Raw genomic sequence first — 22,735 nt, forward strand, 5'->3', positions numbered from 1 at the left:
ATACTCTTGCAAATAGGTAGCATGTAACTCAGTGGGTTAGGGATATATTCTCTGATTGCTGTGATTAAAATTGCCGTGATTTAAAAAAAAAAAAAAACCAGAATGTCCTGTTTTCATGAACGTTGCCTAAATTAACCTGCACTGTAGATGCACAGCACTGGAAGAAATATTACTGGGCTGGATTTGACTAAACTGAAATTATTTTCCCTTTTCTTGATATCAAGAGAGATGCAAGAATTTAATAATTTTTAAAGCAGTGGGCTGTGAATAGGTAGAGGAGAGAGGATTATTCATTAAGGCCATGTGCAAGATTTATGAGAAGATCACTTAATTTGCCGTTTACTTGCTTTGAGCTTAATCTGTGCTGCAGTCCTGCAGTGATCACTTGAGTCATTCATAGGAATAATACGTCCCAGAGAAAGACATTAAAGACAGAAGTATAGAAGACAAACCTCACAGTTTCATTTTAAAATTAGAAGTTTTTAAAAATTAGAAGAGGCATTTATAATCTTGGTCCAATGTATCACAACATACAATGGGCCCACAGCAATGCAACTTGAAGTTTCAGGTACCCGGTGTGTACCTGGGTCTCCTTGCTCTCCAAGAGCCCCAAATCCTATACCATTTTACTTGGAAATCTTTCACCCCTAGTCTAGTCTTTCACCATTCTTGGGGTGTCTTGGCTAAGCTTGACTCTAGATAAAATCAGGGCTTTGGCCATCGTGCATGAGGCTCCCTGCAAGGGACGACTGGTGTGTAAGCACTGGCACCCTGGAGACCTCGTAGAAAAAGAGCTATTTATGAGACCTGTTCCCTCTTTGTGGTATCTCCATCGCAGCTGCCCAAGGGCTGGCACTTTCTAGTCCGTCTGTACCACAACAAATAACCAGGTGTCTCAAGTAAGCAGAACTGAAGTTGCTGTGAAATCCGTACTCCTCCATGAGATTTCTGTTGCATCCTCAGACAATTAAAATTTTAATGATTTAAAGCCCTTTGGGAAAGTAAGTGGGACTGTGGAATTTCAGAGTGTGTTCACTGCAGAGGGATAGAGTGAGCTCTTTTTTGACTTAAGAGACTCTCCTCTCAAGCATCAAATGCAAAACTACATTCAAGGTTGGCAGGGCAGAGTTAACCTTGCAACATGTGCTGAACTAATGTTTCCAGTAGTTTGTGACAGACAAGAACCAAAAATAGTTTTTTATATAGCAGTTGTCTATTTCCAGCATCTCAAAAGTACAGAAATTGGTAAGAAAACAATGCATCTGATCAGGCTTAATTTACATTTCTATTTCTGAGTTGAATTATTCTAATCAATAGATTCCACCATGTCAGTACTTGTGCTGCTTTTTGTGCTGATATCTGTTTCCTCATCTATTGTTATGAATTACTGAACAAATCCATTCAGTAAATTTAAATAAAATATTAACCAGAAATTTATTTAATAAAATAAGTTGCTATAAAATTATTTTGAGAAATAAGTCACTGTTTTTTATGAATTTTATTTATAAAATACAGATATATCACACAGATAAATGTTTCTCTTTTTAGATGGTCATTGGAAACACATGATGAATTTTGAAAATTGAATTGTAAATGTCACATTTTCAAACTAGGATATAATTATTTCTCTAGTCTTTTAATAAGTAAGATGAGGGACTGCTATTCATGTCAGGAAAGCTGGACAAACTTAGAATTTAAGTGAAGATCTTTTAAAATTTTATTTCAAAAAGTGGCTATTATATCTTTAGATGTGTTCTTTTACTGTATACACATGGTAGTACATGTTGCTATTTGACATCATAGTTCAGCAGTTCCAGTGTAAACTAGATTCTACAGCTGTTCCTTAAGAGGCAATAGGTGTGTGAGATATATTTTATTATAATCAATGTGCTCATGTATTTCTTGCTATTTACCTTCATATAACAGAAACTAACTGCATTCAATGAGGCATTCCCATTACAATTTATCACTGATATTCACAGAAATATGCCCTCAAAGAAAATACGAGTTATTTGTTAGAAAGTTAATGGAAAAACTTGTATTATTTCATTCCCCAGGGTTATATAAGGGGCATTATCAAGAGAAGCTGCACATAGATTTAAATATCTGGGCCAAATTTCCATCCAGCCTTGCATAAGCTTTTTCCCACGTGGCCTTTCTCACTTAATATTTCATCAGTTACAAGTTTTTATTTCCTTTATGTGTGTGCAGGGATGTGACTTAACCAATGTAAATGGATTCTGACTAGATCTGGTTGAAAAATCCTGCAAAAAAAAGCAAGGAAAAGAAATGGATTCAGATTTCACGGAATTAACTGCAAGTTGTTCCTGCAGAGAGAGAGAGAGAGAGAGAGAGAGAGAGAGAGAGGGAGGAAGCCTAGTTGCTTGTACATTTGTGTAGTTGGACTTAAACTAGCGAATTAAGAATGTGACAAAATTAAATTTTCACCCTATAATGATATGAGTCTAGATGGAGCTGCAAGTAGCACTTTTTTCCATAAATACATGAATGATAGATAATAATAATAATCAATTTTCTTGCTTGATTTCAGAACTCTCTCAGAAAATGACAGTACCTCTTTACCACCTACTGACTCCTGTACCAGTCCTACTAAAATGGATTTGTCATTTAGTAAGACTGCCAAACAGTGCCTAGAGGAGATATCTGGTAAGTAACAATAAGTCAGGTGAAGACTGTGAACTTCTTTATTTACATCTACTTCTTACCATGAGCTTTGTGATGGGTTGAAATAATACTTCTGACCTCTAATCATAAGTGGTATTAAATACACAGAAAATTTAGGTGATGCATATTTAGTGCTTCAAATCCACTATTAGCTATTTGAACTGGTTCCTTCTGTTCCAATGTCCTTTTCATCACTTTGCAGAAACTGGGCTTTCAAAATCTAGGGTTTCATGTGATTGTTATTTTATTTAATCATAGTGAATATTCCAAGAGGAGCAGTGGAAAGTTGACTTCAGAAAGTTTAACACTCTCATTTGATAACATCAAATTAAATTATAGCATCAGAACTGAGACATAAATTACATAATATACATGTTGCTTTTATAAATGAATCTGTATTCAGAAAACAAGCAAGTCCTTACTACTGTACGTGACCTATAAGCTGCTGCTAGAGCTAAGCTGCTAAAGATTGTGTTGGAAGGAATTCCTTGTAAACATCGATCAAAGTCCTTACTAGGTTACAAAGCTGAAGGGATGGGGTATTTTAGTCATATTGGAATAATTCCTTTGAAGTCAACAGAACCATGCTGAGTTACATCAGCACTGGATCTGGCCATGACTCTCCCTATGGATGCAAAAAGCAAAGTGTTCCACAGCTCAATTTCTCATCAGGACTGAATTGCACTGCAGGGTTGTGTACAAGTTGTTCCAAAGGGACTTTTTGCAAGAGCTGTTACTTGGGAGTTTCAGGGTTTATTTTTGTTGTTGCTTTGGTTTTTTTTTTTTCATTAGCATCTTCTTATAATTTTACAAAATTTTACAAAAATAAAAGGTGATATCCTATCTCACTGGTTTTACCTATAGTTTTGCCCTTTTACCACAATTTTTTAACATTTAAATGGATTTGTAATGAGACATATGGTTCTACTCACACAGGATATAACTCACTTAAAACACTAATTTGACACATCAGTCTAAAATTATCTCTGCACCAGAAGGGAAATCAGATGCCCAAAATTTATGGGGACTGTCTTGACATTTAGCTGACTCATACTGAAAAAAGTTTTGTCCTGTCTCAGTCCCTTTGGAAGTTTTCTAACATCCTTTATTTGTACAGCCAGCTTCTGTGATATGTCACTCTTTTAGTTATTCCAGAAATTGGACTTCTTGGTCTAATATATATAAAGAGTTTAACTGAAACACGACAAATCAAGAGACACTTCGAGGAATCATCCAGAGAGATTCTAGAAAAACAGCAAATAATACCTGCTGAAATGATCAAGCAGAATACCATGTCTGATGACCTTTTACCATTCTGAACAGAAATGAAACAGTATCAAAAATAAGAAAACGACAGAAAGAAAAATAGACACCAGAGATGTTCCTAATCTGATTATTTAGACTCTGGCATTAGCTGTCGATTGGCATGACAGGCTGTAAAGTAGAACCACTGGGAAAATGTGGTCAGTGATTTCCTGTGTGCATAGGGAAACAGAAGTATGTCACTCATATTTAACTGTTAGCAGCAAAAGGAGTGGATCGAGTACTGTATTTGCTGAATAATTAATTGTCTGTGTGGATGAACTATCACCAAGTTATTGGTGATTCTGTTATTAGACCTGCATGAATAAAAGCTCATGTGATAGTTGCTCAGAGGAGCATTCCATGATGGATTAGCTATGAGAAAGAACAGTTAATTTCTTTTACTTAAGAGCATCTTGATTCTGGTATGATCAAGGAATTACACTAGTAGCAAAGAGATAGGCAACGTTAATTTCCATGGTCGGGTCACTTATTTTCAGGGTATTAGGCAATTAATACAGTTTCTTTCATTTTGATATTACATTTTTCCTGAAATTGTCAACTGTTGCTATGGTTGGGCATAATGTTTCTGTTATCTTGATCTTCTTTTGAAACTTGGTAGCCTCCACCCTAGCACAATGTTTGTAAACAGTAAGGATCAGTAAGGATAATGCAAAAGAGTGAACATCTGTGGAAATCACTAAACAGCTTGGAGGAGTGTGCTATCATAAAGTCCTATCCCACCTGTATTGTGTTTCTACTTCATTAATCATTGTTATTTTTAAAGTGCCAAATATTTAGAACTAAGGCTGACATCCTCAGGACTAGAATATTTTGGCCAATATTGTTGTATAAACTGTTTCTCTGCTTTCTGAATATTTACTCATTCTTTTTTTATTGCTTCTTGGCTGAAGATCACTGCTCCCATAACCAGCCAAGCTGTTCATATCAGAACTCCTAATCCAGTTTGGAGCAATATCAGCCAATTGAACATAAACTAATGCTTTAATGTCTGGCTCAAGACTTCTCCACAATAAAGACAAAAGCTGGATGCAGAAAAAATAATCTTAAAGTTATTTAGGAGTGGTTGGCCAGATCCCATTCTCCTGGTGTAATTCAGGAACCAAACGCAAGTTAATTTCCTTGCTGTAATGGTGACTAGTCACGGCTCTGCTTTCTGTGTCCAGCAAAGCAGTTCACATCCCTTTGCTACTGTTTAAACAATAGTAATGACAAAGTAGAAAGTAAAACAAGAATCTGTAGAGGGAGTTTTCATCTCTCTGCTGCTCTGTCTTCCTCCTCCAAGGGAGCTAATTACCTTTATAGTCTTTCCTGTCTTCCAGCTCAGAGCTGGTGAAAGGTAAAGTTAGAGCTCAAAATGCTTGTTTCCTGCCCACTGCTTTGCAAGTGATTTCTTGGTTTTACCTGCACAATCATGAGAAGAGAATAGTGCTGGGAGGCAAGGGAGGTGGGGAGGCTGGTGTAGGCATGGACTCAGAAGTGTGGCTTATGGTTGTCCTGATAAACCAGACAAACTCTTTATTTTTGCCTTGTCACCAGTAATCTGCTGCTCTTGGTGAATATGTACATGGCTTATGCTTAAAGCCAGTTCTGCATCTTGGTAGAGCTACTGTAAAATCTGTTCTATGTCTCTGGTGGGAACTTGTTCTAGATGTGATCTGAAGTGCTTCAGACTTTTTTCCTACTTTTTTTTTCCCCCTTTGAATATTCCACAGCTCAGCCAGAGCAGTCCCAAGTGATTCCACAGTGCACATGCAGATCAGCACTAGAGCACACCTGGTGGGGTATTTAGTCTTCCTGCACACCTTGAATCCCCTCTGTGTGCACAGCTCCAGTGATACTTGTACTCCCACTGAATGGACCCTGTTTGTAGGCATGAGGCACCTGAAGAGCAGTTCTGGTGTGTACTATGTATGGCAGGCTTGTTGATCATGTGGCACAAAGGTGTGCGGACCTCTGTCTAGGAAATCCCAGACAGAAGTCTGAGACACCTAAATAAGGAATAATTCTGCATTCAATTATGAACACCATTCCTTGCATGTACTTTATGTACCATTTCTCTCAACAAGACTACTCAGTATCTATGCACTCAAATTTCTACAAAACTGGAATATACCTTTATAAACAGGATTACAAAATGATAATGAAAAGAAAGGCTAATAAAGTAATCCAGTTTGGTTGTTGGCATTCATGGTATGGTTGGGAATAAGTTGTTCAGACTTTCTTACCAACTATTTCTTCTTAAAGTAGCTGTGATATTTATCACCTTCTGCAGCAAGTTTATTGGAGAAGGATATCAGTAAGTTAATTAGTTAATAATCCATTGTAAACTGTACATGTCAGTAAACTACAAAGTATTATTTTATGAAATCAGTGATAACATTTGGCTTTCACAAGTGCTGGCATGTTCTAAGAGCTTAATGCGAAGTGTTTGATTAAGTAATTATTAATGAATTTATAAATATTGACTAATTTTTAAAAATCTGAGGGATGAACCAGAAATGAAACAGTACTTTTAAAAGTTATAGGTCTATCTCAATTGCAGGATTAGGATAAAAACATTCAAAATTTAATATTTTATATGTTTATTTGCTTAATTTTTTGCTCTCTGAAAGAAATAGTTAATTAATATATGCAAGCATAGTTTGCATTTTCTTTCAAGTAAGCTTAGCTGAAGAGATTCATAATCTTATGCATTTCCAGATCTGTTACATAATTCATTTGTAGGGTTCTATACCATCCACTGAGACTTCAAAGAAGATCTTATCTGACAGCAAAATTTGCCCAAAGATTATTAGTTCTTAAAATAATTTTAATAATTCCTTTTATGAAAGAGAGAGTAAAAATAAAGTAGTATGTTACACTGAATGTGATGAATTGAGGAAGTTCCCTAAGTTGTTCTGGATGTAAACATATTCCTACCGCTTGGGTAGAGAACACACCAAGTTCCAAGGTAGTTGGGGAATAATACTGTCATGACATTTGCTCTCCTCTAGTGTCCTATACTTTCTTCTTAGCTTAGAAAGATGTGGGTTTTGGTTGCTAAATCTAAACATTTTTAAATGGAGAGCTAAGCTTTAGAAAGTTACTTTTCAATAAATAAACCTGAGAATTTTCCATGGTGCAATTTTATGTTTTGGTAAATGACACCCTGCAGAGAGATGTGTTGAAGTACAAGGATAAATTCAGTGTTTTTTCTACTGAGCACTTGGTCTAAGATGAATAAGTATCCACTGTATCTGGGGATGATTACAATGGCCAGTCTACCAAGTGGGGCAAAGGGATTAATGGGAGAAAAGTTTGTGTAACTTTATAATTGAGATGTAGTAAAATGTTTGTAGACAGGAGGGCTGAATGATGGTTGTGTGATGCTCTCTGTAAAAGCATTTGACTCATTGTGTTTTCAATGTATTTCAGAAGGAGGCAGATGAATGTTGTAGCTACCAGCTACCCTCACATGGCTCCTACACCGTCCAGGTGTCACTCCCTTTTCAGTATGATGGTCTGTGACCTGTGTGCTGCTGAAGCTGGGCTGCAGCCCAGCTGGGAGAAGTAACAGGCCAGCAGAGGCACTGAGGCTCACTGGGTTGCCCATGATGCAGCTGTGCCACTACCAGAGACCCATCCAGCCTGGAGGGGTGTGGCACCTATTGCCAGCACCATATGTGAAGTTTGGTGTGGCTCATTGTGTCAACATTTTTCAGCCCCTGCTGTAACTTTTTCTGCTCCCAGCTAGAAAGAGGACTGACTATACCTGTCCAGTTCTGGCAGTCTTGTGTCTGGTCTCGTGCTGGAGCTGAGCAGCCGCGCCACACGCTGCTTCCCTAGCAGAGCAGTGCTGAGCACGAGGGGTATGCCCTGCCCATGAGGGTTCTTGAGGCCAGCTGCAGCTCTGCCTTGCTGGCTGCTGCATGTGACCATGCACACTGGGAGCTGGATGGAGGCACAGTGGGTCCACATCTGCCTACAGCTTACTGTGGAGACTAGTCACCATCTGCAGGTGCTGGGACATGAAAGGGCAGGTGGGGAGGTTACTCATGGATTTGAAATATCAGGGAGAGATTCAGACTTGCTCTTTATGGTAGGAAAAGAGCCTGTTCTCTTGATTCCAAGATAATCACCAAGAGAACTTTGGCATCAAAGGGCCAAATCACATAATCACAGAGTAGTTTGAGTTGGAAGGGACCCAGAAGGACCATCAAGTCCAGCCCTTAAGTGAATGGCCCATACAGGGATTGGATCCACAACCTCGGCAATATTAGAAAACCATTTTCCTTCCTGTTAATTCAAAATGTAGCAATGGAGAATACTGTACCAATTTGAGTATAAATTTAGGATATAAAACCAATTAATGTGAAAAGAGTGAGATTTCCCTTCTTTTTTGAAATTTTCTATTGTCAATACCTCCTTTTGTGGACTTTCTAACAACCACAGCTTGATCAGGCATGTTGGACAGTCTGGGACAGCACATGGCAATATCAGTGCACACCAACACAGGAGTGTGCAGGCAGTGCTGGAACTCTGGGACAGCACCAGCACCACACCAGCTCTGGACATCAGCAACCACACCACACCGGGCTCTGCTGCACGCAGGCACCAGTACATTCATAAAACCCTTCCAAGCACCTATATATCACTGCTGCTGGCAGACCCTGGGAGTAAACACAGTAGTCTTATCTTTTGTTTCCATGCTGAAAAAGTGATAGGTGTTTAATATTTGGGACAGTTTTGTGCTCATGCAGACAGACCATACCTCTTGTCTCCTCTTTGACTGTGTTTTCTAGGTGGGGATGGGAGTGGTACCTCCTCTTGATGTGGAACATGTCTTTCTAGGAATTTGTCAGTGCTTTAATATGGAAAACCACCGTTACTTTAGGCTACTGATTTTTTTCTGAGTTATTCTGTGATTCTGAGAGTTATCTAGGAAGAAATGTACCTTTCCTTTGAAATTTCCAACAATTTCCCCCTGTGTATCTTAAAAAACTGTAAACTGAACAAATGAAAGGCAAGAAATACACACTGAGGCTTCTGTTAACATCTGTTTATTCATACAGGAAATCTGTGAACAGCTTGTAATTCCTGGGTAGAATTTTTAAAGGTTCTTTTTCTGTCACGGTTTCTCAGGTAGAGACTTGAGATGAGCATATTTTTACACTGACAAAAGCAGTTTATTTTATACAGCAATTTTATTATTTGATTTCTACATAATGTTTTGTGAAATTAATTTCCCCTAGATAAAAAATTGTATCTAGAAAAAATATAATTAAATTCAGCTATTTCTCTGTTCATCTGTCCATTATTTCTGTGACAAATATCCTTTTCTTTGTGAGAAAAGGCATACATTTAAGCATGTCTTCTTTATCCCGGGATAATGAATTTAAAACTGGCATTCAAAATTGCTGAACTTAGTTCAGACACAATACTGATTTGCTTTATAAAAAAATTACTCCTCCATAATAGGTTTTCTTCAGAATATTGTGAAACAACAATTTTTTACAGCTTTTTTAATTCTATACTAGCCTCTGAATCTCACAGAGGTGCAAACAGGGTAGGTCTCTAAGGATAAAGAAATTAAATATTTCCTTTTATGAATCATCTTACCACACAAATACTGTTGTGTTCCATGTCTTATCTTATGATCTTAAAATATATATATTTTTTATTATTTAGAGCAGAAATTGCAAGACTGAAGGTCCTTTTGCAAGTCTGCTTTTAGCTTCCTGCATAGGGAGTAACAGTGATATGGAAAAAAATAATTTTTCATCCTTACCTTTCAGGGAGAAAAATAGGATTTGACCATGAGCTAGATCTGATAATGTAGCATCCAATTCAGGTGAAGATGTGTCTTGAAACCTGTGGCACTGTAAACTGGGCAGAGGTTTCTGTGTCTCCGGTTTAATTCACCGGGATGTTTGCTGCCATGGCAGCCAGCAGCATTCACTGCAGTAACAGAGAAGAGCCATATATCTGGGAATGCAGGTTGAATACTAAAATGTAAGGAGGCTTGTGCTTCAGTGGTTAATTTTGGCTCTTTACTGAGCTCTGACGTGGAGGCTTACTTGCAGTTCTGTGTCAGCCCATCGAAAGTGTAGAGCTGTGCACTAGGATCAGTCATGAGCTGGTGAGAGGGAGGGAAAAGCCCGAGACAGTACTTGTGCCTACTTTAGATTTCAGAAGGCAGCAGCCATAGAAAGAGATGCAGGCCCACCGCTCCGATGAGACTGGTGATTGGATGGAGAGGGGAAAACACAGTTGGCTTTTGGGATTACTTCTGTGCTGGAGCAGAGTGTTTGATCAACTCTCTTCTGCTTGAGAGAAATCTAAGTGAAAATGACTGTAAGTACTGCAGATTAATGTGACGGATGAGAAGTGGCTTAGCAGAGACAGCAGCGTAATTTTAAAGATGACTGTGCCTGTCTAGTCCCTTACAGCACGTAGAGTGTATGTATCTGTGCTTTCACTGCAAGTGCAAGTATGTGCTACCTGGGGGGTGCAGCGTGCGGCAATGCAGGGAGCACCGCCTGGACTTTTCAGGGGAATTGAGCTGCTTTCCACCTTGGAAATATGAAATCTAACTGAGCTGCAGCCCCAGCCAGAAAGATGCAGCGATCTGCTGAATTGTCAGTGTTTAAAGGCACGGAGGTTAGAAGAGGGTGTGTTCGTCTCCAGAAGCAGAAGTCTCTAACCAATCTCACACTCATCAGTGAAGGGGAAAAGAGGCGATACTCATACAGGGAGAACTGGTTTGGAAACGCCTCCAAGTCCAGCCAGAGTTACCAACAGCAGGATGCAGAATCTGGGTGTAGAGGCTCCCTGTCCAAGGCATTCTCACAGTCAGTGCACACTCTCTGCCGCTCCAGCCTCACCACTCCCCAAGCATTTCAGGGGACACCATCTGCTGGAAGCAGGACATCCAGGAGGTCAGGAGACTGGTGTACAGGTGAAGGCTTTCAGATTGACAATGAGGACAGCAAAAAATCCGATGATGAAAATGCATCGTGCACATCCCATTTCCTCAGCAGGAACTGGGCAGAGGAGGAGGAGGAGGAAGGGTGCTTGCGTGAAGGAACTGCACATCTGGACGAAGATGTCATAATAACAATGCTGGGTGACCTAGAACAGGTCCTTTATACTGATATTTTAGGTAAGTTACCTTTGGCTTGACATCAGGAAGGGCAGGAGAAGACCGAAGTGTTAGCACATATCTGCACGGAGCAGATTTTTGATCTTGACAGTGATTTCCCAAGACAGAATTGGGTTTTTTTGCAGTAGTATGCAAAAATAGTGTCTAGCCCTTTCTTCTTTGTTTGCTTACTATGACCTCTTAAGACTGTGTGAAATGAAGACAAATGTCTAAATTACTTTTGATGGGTGCAAGGGCAGCAACAGCCTGTGAATAACTGAACATAACTTGCTTAGCTTTTTGAAAAAGAAGGTGACATATTTAAGTGCTACTAATTTATTGTTAAATACTTTTATTTAAATGACATTTTTTCTCATTAATTTGAAATTGGTGTCTTGAATCCAGGTTTTGGGTGGGACAAAACACGTCTCAGCCTCCCTAAAAGTGTCCCTCCAGTATTCCTTCCCCCTTCACTTGCACCCCTGCAGATAACTGCACCCTACATGTGGAATTGTGAGTACCAGGGTCTCAGTTTAGCTTAAATAGCCAGTTTTGCTATATCTGTGCATGCCAGTGAGTATTTGAAGTCCACAGCCATTGGTGCTTCAAAGACTTCTGTGTTACTGGCTTTACTTTTCATCTCTCAGCCCTTTATAAGAATGCTCAAAGTGTTCATTTCCAAAGCTTTGTTCTTCAGCCAGTTAAATGACTGAAGTAGCTGCTTGCTTTTTGAAGGTTATATGCCATGTGTCCAGCCTGGAGTTTCTTGCTGGTAGGTAGGTTAGCCCTGATTGTGTTTAAATATTAAGAAAAAAAAAAAAATTGTCTATGTAGTGTAAAAAGCTGTCATCTCAAAACAAGAAAGAAACAAAAATTCTCTTTGTATGTATACCTTTTATTATTAGACTGTACCAGTAGGTTAAAAGGGCCTCTGCCAAAGATCAAAAGCTTGTTACCACAGAAGACTGAGCTCTAACCTGCTTCTGCTCCTCTTCAGCTGTTTGTCACTGACAAATCCCTGTTCTCTTGTAAGCCTCAGTTTCCCCGCTTGCAGAGTAAAACTGGTACTTTCCTTTCAGAATTCAGTTAATATCTAATAGTGGACAATTCTCTGGGGAAACGTTTATTATTTGTAAATCCTTTTATGCAAATCAGAGAGTTGATGGAATTATTACTCTCCCATTTGCTTTGGGATGTGATTACATGCGCAGAAGAACAGAAATTATTATGAACAGTATTACTGAATGTGAAATGATAGGTGAGCTTCAGAAATGCGAATGTAAAAGTCTGACCTAGGTATCTAGTGGTTTCTGTAAATTGTCTATTTTGATTTCTTGTGAATGTATCTCAAACAGTGAAAGAAATCAATGTATTTTCCAGAAATATACTGAGGGAATAATGATTCACTGTTTATGAGCAAAAATTTGGGGAAAAATATTTTTGATTAATCATGTTTAATATAAATGATGAAGCTACAAATGATTGGAGCAATTGGCCTTTCTTGTAAGTGGAACAGAACTTTTTTGGCAGAAAGTTTCGGATTACCCTGGTTTTAGTCTTATCCCAGTCTCCCCATGTGTGAAACAGAATGTTTTTTTTCTTAGTGTACAAACCAGAATCACTTGAGATAAAAAGACAGGGATCTATTCTGATGTGTTAGGTCCAGCAAATATGGCTGGACTCTGTGTTGTCAGTGTGCCATAAGAAACAAGTACCCAGAGGGATCTGGGATCCCTTTGAACCCAATCCTGATGCAATAAGCACCATAATGTCTCCAGTAGCAGGCATGGTATAGCTAGTTTTCAGACAAATAAACATACTCATCATCCCTATGGTCCTCTTTACAGAAGGAGGCTTGATGTGGATGGGGAGTCCGTGCTGTCATGAAAATGTAGGATTTTGTACTCAGTACAGAAAATTTCTTCACTGTCATGTTCAACTATATATACTTTCTGATTTGTTCATCCACAGTACAGGAAGATTCCAATGATATGGCCTTTAGAGAATGATGAAAAGAGAAAAGGAAAATTCCTTTTAAACCACTCTAAAAGTTAGTGTGAGAATTGTTGAAATAGTTCTTTGTAGTATTTTAATATAATAAAACTTCAGTTTTAACTTTTTTTAGTTAAAACTGGTGGAAATGTTTTGAAAATATCCTCTGTGTCAATGAGAGATCAAAAGAGATTAGATCTCAAGCTTTTCACCTCTGCAAGATAGAATAACACCAATTTTATGCTATAATTTGTCTGAAAGTGAAGTATTCTGCACTGTAAAAATATATTTTGGCAGCTTGCCATATAGGTACCTTTTTATTTGATGTATTGCAATTATACCTCAAGGCTTTGTTATGTCATTTACCGTGCAATACATATTAAAAAAGACAGTTGTTGTCATTTCTGCTGCAAGAATTTGAAATGTTAACATACAGCAAAGGGCAACTGACAAAGATAAACAGGGAAGAAAAAGGGCAAGGTCACTGTAAAATATGAATAGTATTCAGTTCCTCAAATAAATATGAAGGTAAAGTATTGCTTTGCCTTCAATTCTCCCTGCATAGACCACTGAATTTGTCTTTCTGTGCAAATAGAAGATTTTCTTATACCAACAAGCTACTCTTTCACCTCCGGTTCAAGGCAGGGCAGCTAACATTTCCTGGATCTTCCCTATAATAGGGTATTATGGCAGGAATATAACATGCTCCTGGAAGTCAATTTGAACCCATTTGGCAGAACAAGGAACACAAAGGGCGCTGACAGTGAGGAACTGAGTGCACCACAGACAACTGGCTGGAGGCAGGCATGGACAGTGTGCCTGGAAATTGCCTGGGCTTTAAAAAGCAGTCTTAGTCTAACAAGACGTAAATGTCTTCAGCTAAGCCTGGCCATGAGCCCTTTTGCCTCACAGGAATCTCCAGGGTGGTACAGAAACCTCTTGCGAAGAGTTGGTGGGATCCATGAGTCCATTGATTGTCAGCGCTTAATCTAGCACATGTAGCTTGAAACACAGGAACAGCTGTAACTTCAGTGGTTGCAGATACTCCTGCAAGGCATTACATGTAAAAATGTACAAAGGTAGTTTATTTTCTGAAACTAAATATTGTGAACAGACTTGGGGAGTGGCTTGAGGAGAGGGAGTTTGGCAGCAGTGCAGGGCTTGTATCCCCACTGTTTGTTTCCATCCTCTCCAGGTGTTGATCCCACTGCCAAACCAGACATTTATAGACATTAGCATCATTAAAGCAATGAAGAATTTTTTTGTGAGTGATAAAACAGGCAAACATAATTTCCCAAAGGACTGTTTGGCTGCAGTAAAGAGGACAGAAGACACAACCAGGGCAAAGTAGATGGGAAAACTTCAAAATGGCATTGCTGTGAAAGCTTGTTTGACATTAAGCCACAGCTGCAGGTTATGTTGGCTACTTCACTGCAGCATTTGCCTACTGAGGAAGATTTAAAGCTTATATGGAATATATATGAAATAATTTATTTCCATTTAATGCCAGGAGTTGAGATTTTTCTTAACAGCCCATGAGTGTTTCAGCAATAGGACCTGACTGAAGAAGGTCTGTGAGGTATTATGTGAAATTTGTAATTGATAGAGTGAAAAAAGGAATTATTTGCACTTCAAGTTCAGTGTTTTACATTTAATTCTAATACCCATGCTTCTTGCCAGCCTTCTTACATGCAACAGATACAGGATATGAACAGTGGTAGAACACTAGCCTTGAACCAGTCAGAGATTTTTGTCACAGAATTTCTTTTGAAATTCTCTTATGGTTCAAAAGTAAAATGAATTAAACTTCCTTGATCTATGAATTTGCTACAAAACCTGCATTTCTGTTTCTTTGTGTATGACCACTGGAGGCTTCTTCAAGGTTCATTATGTTTCTCTTTTTTAACATATCATATATAACTTCTCTCCTTTTTAAAATTTATTTTTAACTGTATGAAGTAAATGTTGTTCAGGATGTTTGAGGTGAAGTTCTGAAAAGTTCACTATCTGAGATACAGGACTAGCTTTTCACAATGGAACCTGAAGGCTGTTGAAACCTGTAATTGTATAAATTATGTATGTGCTTAGAATGTTCAGACCTGTATCCCAGGATATCTTCATCCCATATGAAGAATAATGTCCCTCTTCAGGAAAGCATTACAGTCCAGAAAGGCAGCTTTATTAAGTGCTTTACTTAAGAAGTTGTTTGAAATAGCCTGGATGTTAAGTGAATATTGAAGAGTTGTTTTAAGAGTCATCCCATTTTTTTCCAGACACAGATTTACTGTGGCTTTTTTTCATAGTGAATTATGTAAAATGTCAAGGACTACAAAGGGGCATTATATTGTATCAAGTGGTCTTGGGCTGCATCATGCCTTGATTACAGAAGATAAAAATCCCAACACTGTAAATCAGTTTTGTTAATAGATTTGGGCTTTAACAGGGATACTTTGGTGGGTTTTTTTACATACATGTTATTTATAAGCATATGTATTTATTAATGAAAGGATGGAGTTTTATTTTTTAAAAGATTAAAGGGACAGCCCTATTTACAATCATGTGTATGTGTTCTCAGCTGTGGATACATGTGTGCACTTTATTCAACCCTGTAAACTCACATTCTAAAGTATATACTGGTCTTACTGTTTTCTTCCAGGAGAAGACCCTGAAACAAGGAGAATGAGAACCGTCAAGAATATTGCAGACCTGAGACAGAATTTGGAAGAAACCATGTCCAGTCTTAGAGGGACCCAGATAAGCCACAGGTATACTGGTTTTGTGTAGACTACTAAAAATATGGACCATGGGAGATTATTACTAGTTGCTGAATGAATGACAGACTTGCAAAGAAAAATTAGCTATGACACTAAACTGCCTTAGCAACTTACATGAGACTTTAATATACTATACTATCAAAGTGTCTTATAGAATCATTCACAAAGACAGTTATTTTTTCATACAAGTTTACTTAGAAGCCAATAAAATTTATTTTAGGTAATTTTATAAGTAGATATTGGGGATGAGATCAGATGCAAGGAAAATTCTAAATGTTAAAAATAAATGTCAGTGATGGGGAAAGGCACACTGGTGTAGTTTGAGCTCTCCAGGTGTTGTTTTTTTCCTCTTCTTCCCTCTTCTTCCCACATGAGCTCCCTTTTAATTTTGTTACAGATAAACTACTGCCTTCTGATTGGAACCTAGGGTGTCTGCAAATTTTGTAACACACAAAACATGTGTCAAGCATTCCATGCATGTGATTATTTTCCATCACACTAAGTTACACACTCATATGGTGAATTTTCCACCAAAATAGTTTTCCCACAGTACCTTCAATCACATGCACAGATTAGCATAGCCTCTAGGGTCAATATTCTCTTGTTCTAATTTTGGTTAAGATACCAGGTGTTTGGCACCATTCCTACAAGTAGAGGTTATAGAGTCATAAAATTGTTTAGGTTAGAAAAGACCTGTAAGACCACCAAGTCTGACCATTAGCCCAGCACTGCCAAGTCCACCAATAAGCCCTGTCCCAAAGTGCCACATCTACGAGTCTTGTAGGTACTTTCTGTAACGGTGACTCTACCTCTTCCCTGGACAGCCTGTTTCAGTGCTTGATGACCCTATCCATGAAGAAGCTTTTCCTCATATCTCTTCTAAACCTCCCCTGTCACAACTTGAGGCCATTTCCTCCTGTGCTATCACTTGTTATCTGGGGCAAGAGGCCAACCCCCATCTGACTGCAACCTCCTTTCAGGTAGTTGTAGAGAGTGATAAGATTTCCCCTGAGCATCCTTTTCTCCAGGCCACTCCCTCAGCCACTCCTCATCAGACTTGTGCTCCAGACTCTTCACCAGGCTCCACCGCCCTTCTCTGGACATGCTCCAGCCCCTCCATTTCTTTCTTGTACTGAGGACCCCAGAACTGGACACAAGATTTGAGGTGTGGCCTCACCAATGCTGAGTAGAGGGGGATAACAATTTCCCTGCTCCTGCTGACCACACTATTTCTGATCCAGTCCAGGATGCCACTGGCCTTCTTGGCCACCTGGGCATACGCTGCCTCATGTTCAGCTGCTGTCATCAGCATCTCTAGGTCCTTTTTCACTGGGCTGCTTTTCACCCACTCTGTCCCCAGCCTGTAGCACTGCATGGCTGTTGGGACCCAAGTGTAGGACCCGGCACTTGGCCTTGTTGAACTTCACACTACTGCTCTTGGCCTATTGGTCCAGCCTGTCCAAATTCCTCTGCAGAGCCTTCCTACCCTCATGCAGATCAACACTCTTGCCCAACTTTCTGTCATCAGCAAAGTGGCTGGGGGGGCACTCAATCCCCTCATCCAGGTCATTCATAAAGATATTAAACAGGACTGGCCTCAGTACTGAGGGCATATACAAGCAATGTGTGCATATGGTGCAAGCACATACACACAGAGAATTTTTAAAAACAAATACACTTTCCTCCAGCCTTCACATTTCTTGATTTCTCAGGAACATAGAAAGCACAGTTCACTTCTCCATTCTGTTTGGCAGCACACTGGAGACAACTTTTGACAGCACTGTGACAACTGAAGTGAATGGGAGAAGCATACCAAGTTTATCCAGCCGATCGACCCCTGTGACTTGGAGGCTGGGGCAGGCCAGTCCTCGGCTGCAGGCAGGAGACGCTCCATCCTTGGGTGCTGGTTACCCTCGCAGCAGCGCAAGTCGCTTCATACACACAGACCCTTCTCGATTCATGTACACCACTCCACTTCGCCGAGCAGCTGTTTCTCGCCTTGGAAATATCTCACAGATTGACATGAGTGCAAAGGGAAGTGGTGATTTGGACATATCCTCTGAAGCTGACGTTGGTGGCTACATGAGTGATGGAGACATTCTTGGGAAAAGCCTGAGGACTGATGACATCAACAGCGGGTAAGCAGCACATTTTCCCCATTCGAACTAATACATGATTGGTAGGTGTAGAAGGATTTGTCTAAAAAATTTTGGCACACAGGTAGAAGTTGCATTTCTAATTGTGATATTTAAATATATGCATACACATATAAAAAACCAAACCTCTAATCTCCCAGTGATACTCTCAGCTGCCTTCAAATTCTGTTCTTCTCCTTTAACATCAAAATTACTTTTCTGTGAACTTTGAGTTCCAATAGTACTTACTGGAATTTTTTGGTTGTCCTGTGAACCGTCATTTTGCATTTCTTTCCCTGGTATGTCTTTTTTTGATATTTTTATGTTTTGTTTGAGATGGTAGGTATGGCATTGCATGCAGCTGATGAAAAGCAGTTGTTGACAGCACTGACTTTCTCTGTTTCCACTTCAAAAATTGTCTAGCCTAGTTGTTGTAATGGGCCTTTATTGCAGGTTTTTAACTGTGCATATAATTCGAGCAGCAGCAATATCTCTTTATAAAAGACTAGACCAGTATGTCCAGTATATCTTATATCTTAGTATATCCAGGAGGAAGAATCAAAATTTTTATTTTTGTTTGCTCAATCAATTGGGATACTGCAGTTTGAGGTACTTTGAGGTACTTCATTCCCTGTGTTCCAAATTCAGCAATTCTTGTATCAGTCTAGGAACACAAGTCACTTCAGTCCTGTGTATGTTAGAACTCCTGGAACACCATTAAAAAAGAACAGCCATGTTACACTTTTACTCATACTTATATTACTATTCAGTGCTGCTGTTGGCATCTCAAGGCTGCTTGCTAACTGGTGTAAGGCTGTGTTGAATAGACGTTCCATAGAGTCATGTCACACCACACTGCTTCACTCTATAATTTTAAAATTCTTGCTGTCAATCTAATCTCTTAGTTTGAAGTATAGCTGCGATTAGAGAATAGTGGGTGATGAAATTGAGTATGATCTGCTCCTAAAGGCAAATCTAAGGCTGTGATCAAAGCTCTCTCTAGGGTAATGGCTCATCTCAAGCACTATCCAAAGACAGATCTCTAGAAAAAGCATCATTTTAAAGAAAGCATATTTCTGTATCTTCCTGGTCTACTTTTTCAGTAATCTGTGTATGGAGCGCTGCTGACATCATTGTCCACAACACAGCATTTATGACTGGCAAGTAGGATGTCACATTTATATGTGCTAGAAAAAATACGTATGGAAAATATGATACTTCAATATCTGAGGACCTCTTATCATAAAGGAAATATTAATGATGCCTTTGACAGATGCATGGTTTTATTAAAAAAAAAAAGGAATCCTTTGCAGTGTCTCATGAGTTGTATTAATTAGCTTATCACATTAAAGGGTGAATATAGTTATCTTATGTGACTTGTCTTTGCATCTGTAATAAGGATAACCCAATAGACAGTAAGCTGCTCTGTGCTTGGTTAACAGTTTTAGGTGTGGTAAATGTTAAAACAAGTTGATAAAGTCTGAAATTTCAGGATTCATTGAGGCATGTAAAGTCTTATCTCCTCTATGCCTCTTCCATTATCAGTTTAATTACTTTAAACACTTGGGGAAAAGAATGCAGCAGTAATTAGAAGTTAGTGCGAGGAAGGCCTGTCGCACTTGTTAAGTCTCTCCTTACTTATATAGGAAAAAAAATACATAGTCTGGATTGCATTCAAGCCACAGCTAAATTTGATATGCAATACTAGAGCTGTGGAATCTACTGGATAATTCAAGACTAGCTACAAAATCTGTCAAAAAAGTCTGAATTTTGTCTTTAATAAAAAGATGAATATAGTATATAAATGTGACTGTTAATTTACCTTTGAAAACAAATGTGAAGTTACCTTCTCCAAACTCCAGGTACCAAGGCTTCAGAAATATTTTGCCAAACTGTTGGCCAAATCTTACCCATGCATTAAATGCCTTAGAGTTTTGTTGAAAATAATCATAGGAACTCTTTGTGTTTTAATGCACTTGATGTTGCTTTCATCCACATTGCTACCCAGGACACAGTGCCTTCTCAAACTGGAACTACCACACAGGGCTCCACTGCGGCAGCTTTGCTCTCTAGGCCTGCACTGTTCATCCAACCCAAACCACGTGTATAGAGGCAGAGGCAGGTGCTCCCAGACTGCTGTATTTGCCTTCAGGTCTCTGTCACAGATGATTGCAATTAAATCTGCTCCCAGAAGGAGCCACAGGGAGAAGGTCAACAGAATAGCTGGAGTAGTAATCGTGTGTGTGCCTTGGTTTGTACCTGGGATTCTGTGCAGTTACTGAAGTTATATGTTTGTGTGCTTGCACACATGCTTAGACTGAAAGGTGGGTTTGTGTGGCACAATTTCATGGCTCAAGGAGAGCTTGTGTGAAAGACTGAATGGTGAGTAAACTCGGGGAGATCACTTTAGCCATCAACCTAACGCTGGGACTACGCCTATTTCAGTAAGTCTGTATTTTATTTTGAGTCGGTTCAATGAGGTACGAAAAATTTTTTCTGAATATGTGTGCTTCTATGTTCAGTGCCATAAACATGCATGGTCCTTCACAAATAAATTTATGCTAACTTTGTCGGTATATTAAAGTTATCAGAAAATACAAAAGAGAAACAGAAAAAAACAAGAGCCAAGGAGGGAAGACTGTTTAACAAAAGGTCCTTTGGGAACATTATGGAGAGGTCTTGGGGATAGAGACAGGCTTGTGATGCTGCTTCATTTTAAGTGCCAAGACCTCTCAGAGAGACAACCAAACTGTAGGTAAATATTCCAGAAATTATTGCTTGTACTTTTAATTAATTAACTTTTAGTGGTTCTCTAGCGAGTGAACAGCACTATACTCACTGTTTCATTCATTAGGCAGTCATTGTAATGTGAAGTGGTGAGAATCAAGTAAAAGGAACACACATTAAAAAATATTCATAGATATCATAAGGTCTTCAGTGGATATCTCTTTCATATCTGAATAATTGCACCTCAACAGGTTTGGGTTCCTAATCTCTGTTCCAATTTGGATAAATGCTACTAATTTATTTATTTATTTTTAAGCTGGTTTCTTGCACCTAGCACTATTTTTTAGGAAAAACACATTATTTAAAATGTGCTTTTGAACATACCTGTGGGCTTCAGTCTAAAAATATTTTAGTAAAAGAAGTTGACCTGTAAGCCATCACAGAAAAGGGCAAATGGTCCCAGAAAACAGGCAGATACCAAATCTTCCTGTGGGGTACATAAAGTGGGAATATTTGGTATAAGTCTGCAATCTAATAAGACAACCTCTACCTTAAACATTTGAATTTCACAGACCATTAACTTTAGAGTGAAACACGTTGCCAGATAGTTGCATTTCCCACTGATTGACCACAAATTTATTTTCAGGTATATGACAGATGGAGGACTCAACCTATATACAAGAAGTCTGAACCGAATACCAGACCTAGCTGCCTCTCGAGATGTCATCCAGAGAGGGGTTCATGATGTGACTGTGGATGCTGACAGGTAACAGTGCTTTGCTAAGTAAAAACCTATCCAAGCTCTATAAATATTTTGCATCATTCATACTTGCTATAATGTCACATATGGAATAGGAAGCAAGCTTCTGAGGCTGTGAAGTTTCTGAGCACCCAAAATAGAAAATACCACAATGAGTGGGAAGAAAAGCAAAATTCTCACATGGCAAGGAGACTCAGGAAGAACTTCTTGTTGTAGACGTAAGATAAAATATTAAGAAGCCCAGACCTTATTTGTAATCTTGAACTGCTGAAATGAGACATGATTTTTACAGGTTGCTTTATCAGTTGATGAGCAAAGAGAAAATTCACACGGTCTCTAGGCAGTAGACAGCTTGTGTGTGCCTGGTGACTAACGCAGTGCCAGAATTCCGCTAGCTCCCCAACAGCACCGTGCTGAGAGTGGGATGCACCAGAAGCAGGATGAACTGAGGCGTGTCTTAGAGCGGATGCTCTATGGCACAAGCTGGTGGTCAGAAACATGGCAGAGATAAGGACAAGGAGGAGGTCTTTTGTATGGGTTCCAAAGAAAGCTTTATTCCGTGGAGGATCCAGGGACAAAAGTCCCTAAGCCCCGCTGTGCAGGGATTTTTATACAGGGGAGGGTACAAATTTCAACCAATAGGGAAAGGAGTGGGGAGGATCACATGGCAGGGTTAACAATACATAAACCAATGAGGGTGCACAGGGGGAGGGGAGTAGTTCACACAGATCAATGGACCTTTGAGTAACAGGGGATTTCCAAGGCAGGGGGCTGGCACAAGGTGGGATTGACAGGAGGAGAGACAGGGAACAATCTGGATCAAGGGGCAGGGCTGGGACAAGATAGATAACTGGGAGAGGGGAATACAATTTAGGACTAAACCAGCAATTCAGGGGGGAACAGAATAAGCCATTATGAATAAAACATGCCACAACAGGTGACGTGGTTCAAAACATGCATTTGGATTTGGCTGGAACTAGAACTATGGTCTTATCCACCTGTTTTGCCCTTTGCAAGTATCAGAAGAAGGCAGTACTGGCAAGTAGTGAGGAGTGAGAATTGGGGTTCTATCCCATTGTTTGTACAGTGTGAAAAAACAAACAACTCCATCCTGCTTATATATGGGTGTGAGCTAACCATGGTCCCACTAGTATGTCTGTTTCTTTTCCTTACACTTAAAGTAGATTTGTATTGGTGGCTTATATCCACATCTGAG

At 39.2% G+C, this 22,735-nt stretch overlaps 1 protein-coding gene across 11 annotated transcripts in view; it reads left to right on the forward strand.

Moving 5' to 3' along the window:
* Positions 1 to 22,735, forward strand: part of NAV3 (neuron navigator 3) — a 546,625-nt gene that overhangs the window by 418,145 nt on the left and 105,745 nt on the right. For all 11 annotated transcript variants that reach the window (XM_040061191.2, XM_040061185.2, XM_040061184.2 and 8 more), the window contains 4 exons: positions 2,552 to 2,667; positions 15,780 to 15,888; positions 17,652 to 18,035; positions 21,406 to 21,525. In XM_040061191.2, coding sequence (XP_039917125.1) covers positions 2,552 to 2,667; positions 15,780 to 15,888; positions 17,652 to 18,035; positions 21,406 to 21,525 — 729 coding nt within the window. The remainder of the gene's footprint in view (positions 1 to 2,551; positions 2,668 to 15,779; positions 15,889 to 17,651; positions 18,036 to 21,405; positions 21,526 to 22,735) is intronic.

This window comes from Hirundo rustica, chromosome 4 (genome assembly GCF_015227805.2).
Source record: "Hirundo rustica isolate bHirRus1 chromosome 4, bHirRus1.pri.v3, whole genome shotgun sequence".
Lineage (NCBI taxonomy): Eukaryota > Metazoa > Chordata > Aves > Passeriformes > Hirundinidae > Hirundo > Hirundo rustica.